Consider the following 5,563-nt stretch of genomic DNA (forward strand, 5'->3'; position numbering starts at 1 on the left):
TTCATTGGTGTTTATTATCAAATATAATACATTTAATAATAAACAGCCATAATCCATTTGAAAATATCACATATTTGCATTTTTTAAATATTTTGCTGAGCCCCCTCTAACTTTGATTACCGCTAGTACCCGTCTTGGCATACGTTGAATGCAGTTAATTTTTTTTGGCTTTAATTTGTCATTGTGGTTTCAAAGAAATATTAGTTCTTTAATCAAAAAAATTTCGCTAGTGACCTTTTTATTGGAAATTTCTCGTTTTAAAAGCTCCCAAATATTTTCCATCTGATTAAGGTCAGAAGTTCAACAAAATATTTAAAAAATATAAATACATATGTAATATTTTCAAATATTTTATTGTTGTTTATTATTAAATATATTATAGTTAATGCATAACATTAACATTGCATAACAAAACTAAATTTAAAAATAATATTTTAAACAAAACTTACCTAATGAAATAATTAATTTTTGTAAAAATTCATAGGTGGTCATAATAATATGGCCAGGGACTGTATATCATGATTTGTTATAAACCTAAGATTACTTACTTCCTTTATTCCCATGAATTTTAGCAGATACTTTTTTATTATTTTATTAACAATTTATTGCCAAGGGTATAATTCGTTAGTCGTTTTAAATATTCTTTCTTGCAGTAAGGCACGTAGCCAGGGGAGGGGTATCCATGGGTCCGGACCCCTCCCAAAACTGCCTCGGCTTTGGTACCAAGACAGCAAGTTCATTTCCAAGTTTTTATTTTTTTAGAAAAAATGAACGAAACTATTATTATTTTTTACTATATAGGATAATTTCTGTTTTTATTCAGTGTACGGATCAACTTATATCAGATTTACCAAAAACGAAATTATTCTTTCATCATTTCAAATTCTTTTACCTGAATTCGACCGTACAACCTTCCTACTGAGCTGGTATTAACAGATATTCCTCTAAAATTAGAGCATATGCGTTTATCCCCTTTCTTGTGTATTGAGCTGATGTATCCAACATTCCAATCATCAGGGATATTTTGTCCTTTTAAGCATTTATTAAATAGTGGAACCAACATCTCTTGTAATATTTTTGGTCCGTACTTTACCCACTCAATTGGGATGTCTCCAGGTCCTGCTGCTTTACCGTTTTTTGATCTTTTGAGGGCCTCGCTTAACTCTCCGGTTGATATCTCAACTATTTGTGTATGTTCGGATGATTCTACCATTTGAAATAACTTCTAAATAAAAAAAGAGCAATTACTTTTCCCTTGATGAATCGTAGAAAATCTAGAAACGTCAGATCTTCTATTAGTCCTGTCGCCAGGGGGTACAACGGCCTCCTTTATTCAGATGGACTTACCCAAGTTTTTTTCATGTATTTTCACCCGTAGAATACGAATTTTTTGGGTAACAGTTGATCAGGATGTCGATAAGATTGTTATTGACCAAGAACTTGAGGAATTACATAACAGAGGTTTCTCACAAAACAAAACATTTTTTTGTATTTTTTGGGTCATTCTAAGTAAAAAATGTTCAAACAAGTTTTCCCGTAGGATGCTCAGTTTTCGAGATAAACGCGGTTGAACTTTCAAAAAATCGAAAAACTGCAATTTTTAAACCCGAATAACTTTTGATTAAAAAATAAAATAGAATTCTGCTTAGCGCCCTTGAAAGTTCAAGTCAAATTAAATCGGTTTTGATTATTTGCATTGCTAACAATTTATTGTGTTATTGTTAAACAAAGCTACAAACACCTAGTGCGTGAGTGATGTTTTCTATGATTTCTCATTTAAAATCTAACGAGTAGGTAGAATAGGTACTAGTGCAATCGAGGCTATTTCTACGTAGCATGCGTTAAAATGCATGTAAAGGCACGGGAAACACTATGTGTTTATAGCTTTGTTAAACAATAAAAAAATAAATTTTTAGCAATGCAAATAATTAAAACCGATATAATTTGACTTAAACTTTCAAATGCGGTAAGTAGACTGGCTATTTTACTTTTTAATCAAAAGTTATTCGGGTTCAAAAATTGCAATTTTTCGATTTTTTTAAAGTTCAACCGCGGTTATCTCGAAAACTAGCCATCCTACGAAAAAAATTGTAGAAACATGTTTTGCTTAGAATGACCCAAAAAATACCAAAAAATGTTTTGTTTTGCGAGAGATCGCGGTTATGTAATTCCTCAAGTTCTTGGTCAATAACAATCTTATCGACATCCGGATCAACTGTTACCCAAAAAATTCGTATTCTACGGGTCAAAATACATGAAAAAAACTTGGGTAAGTCCATCTGAATAAAGGAGGTCGTTGTACCCCCCCTGGCGACAGGAATATATACAAATTTTTAATTTTCTTTTCATCATATTTTAATACTAATTATCCTCATCATCATCATTCTCTTTGCCTTATCCCTATGCGGGGTCGGCTTCCCTAATTGCATTTCTCCACCCAATTCTGTCTTGGGTCATATCAATGTTAATCCCCTTTACCAACATGTCCTGCCTTATCGCCTCCCCCCAGGTCTTCTTTGGTCTTCCTCTCCTACTCCTTCCAGGAATCTGCACTTCAGCTATTCTTCGTATTGGGTGATTAACGTCTCGACGTTGAACATGACCAAACCATCTTAACCTATGCTCTCTCATTTTGGCATCAATTGGTGCCACACCTAGACTTCCTCTAATATACTCATTTCTAATTTTATCCTTCTTTGTCACTCCACTCATCCATCTAAGCATTCTCATTTCCGCCACATGCATTCGTTGTTCCTCTTTCTTTTTCACTGCCCAACATTCAGTTCCGTACATCATAGCCGGTCTTATGGCTGTTTTATAGAATTTTCCCTTCAGCTTCATTGGAATTTTTCTGTCACACAACACACCACTCGCTTCTTTCCACTTCATCCATCCAGCCCTAATTCTACTGCATGCATCTCCATCTATTTCTCCATTACTCTGTAATACCGATCCTAGGTACTTAAAACTATTGCTTTTCACAATCATTTCACCATCCAAAGATACCATTTTATTTGTAGTAGCTCCATCTTTAAATGAACATTCCAAATACTCTGTTTTTGTCCTACTAAGTTTTAAACCTTTTTCCTCCAGAGCATGTCTCCACTGTTCCAGTTTTTGTTCTAAGTCTCTTTCACTATTTCCTACTAACACGACATCATCAGCATACATTAAGCACCATGGAATGTTACCCTGTAGTTTCGCTGTTATCTGGTCCAAAACTAATGAGAATAAATACGGACTAAGCACCGAGCCTTGGTGCAATCCTACTTTCACATGAAATTTATCAGTCTCTCCCACACCTGTCCTAACACTAGTCGTAACTCCCTCATACATATCCCTCACAATCTTTACATATTCACCAGGGACTCCTTTCGTATTGAGTGCCCACCACAGAATCTCTCGAGGAACTCTATCATATGCTTTCTCAAGATCAATGAATACCATATGAGCGCTTGTTTCTTTACTCCTGTATTTTTCCATCAACTGCCTTATAATGAAAATTGCATCTGTTGTTGATCTACCCTGCATAAAGCCAAATTGATTCTCGGATATTTCGGTCTCTTCACGTATCCGTCTGTCAATTACTCTTTCCCATATTTTCATGGTGTGGCTAAGCAGTTTTATAGCCCTGTAGTTTGTACATTGTTGTATATCTCCCTTGTTTTTGTAAACAGGTACCAGTATACTGCTTCTCCATTCGTCTGGTATTTGTCCGACTTCCATAATTCTATTAAATAGACCTGCTAGCCATCTTGTTCCTGTCTCTCCCAATGCTCTCCATACTTCCCCAGGAATATCATCTGGTCCTACCGCTTTTCCTTTCTTTATTTTTTGAAGCGCTTGAGCCACTTCCTCGTTGGTTATTTTGGTGACCATTGCTGCTACTGTCTCCGTTGACTCTACAGGCTGTCTGTCAAATTCTTCATTTAATAAGCTGTCAAAGTACTTTCTCCATCTCTTTTTGACTTCCCTTTCGTGAACTAGTATTTTATTATTTTCATCTCGGATACATCTAATCTGATTAAAATCTTTTGCTTTCTTTGCTCTCTGTTTGGCTATTTTATATATCTTCGTTTCGCCTTCCCTGGTATCAAGTTGATCGTATAGGTTTGAATACGCTTCTGCTTTGGCTTTTGCTACTGCTACTTTCGCTTCCTTTTTCGCCACCATATAGTTTTGAAGATCTGTGTCGGATCTGGTTTCTTGCCACTTTTTATATAATTTTCTCTTCTCTTTTATTTTTCCTTGTACTTCGTTTGACCACCACCAAGTCTCTTTATCCTCGAACTTTTTTCCTGACGTTTTCCCAAGTATTTCAATAGCAGTCTCTCTAATACTACTGGCCATTTTTCTCCAAATTGTATTAGGGCTTCCTTTCATGTTCCAACATATTTTTTCTACTATTCTTCTCCTGAATAGACCTTCTTTCTCATCTTTCAGCAGCCACCACTTGATTTTTTGTGGTCCTCTCCGATATTTTTGTTTAGTTTCGCTTTTTACTTCGATGTCCAGAACAAGCAGCTTCGAAGTAAAAAGCGTAAATTAGTTAATACTAATTATCCTATTCCCAACGAAAACAAATCCAAGGACACAAAAATTATAATAAATATATTTCTACATAAATATACTTATATAGTTTTTCCTGGCCAATATCTTTGTTGTTTGATCATTATTTTCTGAAATCCAGGTTCCTATTGGGTATTTGTATTTTTCAATCCTTTCTGTAGATACATATATCTCAAATGTATGTTTATTTGTATTTTTATTTTCTTTGTTTTTATGATATATATTTAGGCTTTTTTATAAATTTTTAGTCCATATTTTTCATAGAAACTGCTTGTCTTGTTTAGTAGTAGTTGGAGTTGTTCAGCAAAGCTTGCCATAATCACGGTGTCATCTTCATATCCTATGTTGTGATAATAGTTCTTCCGTTAATCATTATTATTCCTTCACTTTCAGATAATGGCTTCTTCAAAAATGGATTCACTATATATGTTACGGTAAAAGTACGGTACAAGTACCGGTAATTGTATACAATTACCAGAACCGACGGTAAATGTAAGAAATTCTTTTCAATTATCTACTTTTACCGGTAATGGTATACAATTGCCAAGGACCAGCGGTAAAAGTAAGTAAAATGACGAAATCAAAACAATAAATTCCAACAGCTATTCAAGAAGTGTGATTTTTATTGAACTGAATTAAAAACAAGAGACACTTTGTTTAACCTGAATTGAGCTTTTTTGCCTGAACTAATACTACTACTTACTATTTGTTGTGACTTGGCAAACTCTCATGGAACTTGGAATTACACAACTTTCCATTCCAAACGCTAACCGATAAAGGCGTTTTTCTAACATTCTCGCGCAATGAAATGTTTAGTTTCGGAACAATGTCTAGAAAAATGAATGATTTTTGCAGATGGCAAATTGACTGTTGCTATACAACTGTGACAGGACAGTCGCCCTTCTTTAGTACATACCTAATTCGTATAATTCATTTTAAACAATCATAAAAACAGCCAATCATTTCTAGAATGACTTCGTACCCTAGTACCAAC

The 5,563-nt window shown here is 34.5% G+C and overlaps 1 protein-coding gene across 1 annotated transcript; it reads right to left on the reverse strand.

Moving 5' to 3' along the window:
- Positions 1–2,487: 2,487 nt before the first annotated feature.
- Positions 2,488–3,275, reverse strand: LOC126887900 (uncharacterized; the record flags this gene model as incomplete). Its single annotated transcript, XM_050655795.1, has 1 exon — positions 2,488–3,275. A coding segment is annotated over exon 1 (684 nt), but the record flags the coding sequence as incomplete, so codon positions are not given.
- Between the last annotated feature and the right edge of the window lie 2,288 nt (positions 3,276–5,563).

This window comes from Diabrotica virgifera, chromosome 7, assembly GCF_917563875.1.
Source record: "Diabrotica virgifera virgifera chromosome 7, PGI_DIABVI_V3a".
In the NCBI taxonomy this organism is placed as follows: Eukaryota; Metazoa; Arthropoda; class Insecta; order Coleoptera; family Chrysomelidae; genus Diabrotica; species Diabrotica virgifera.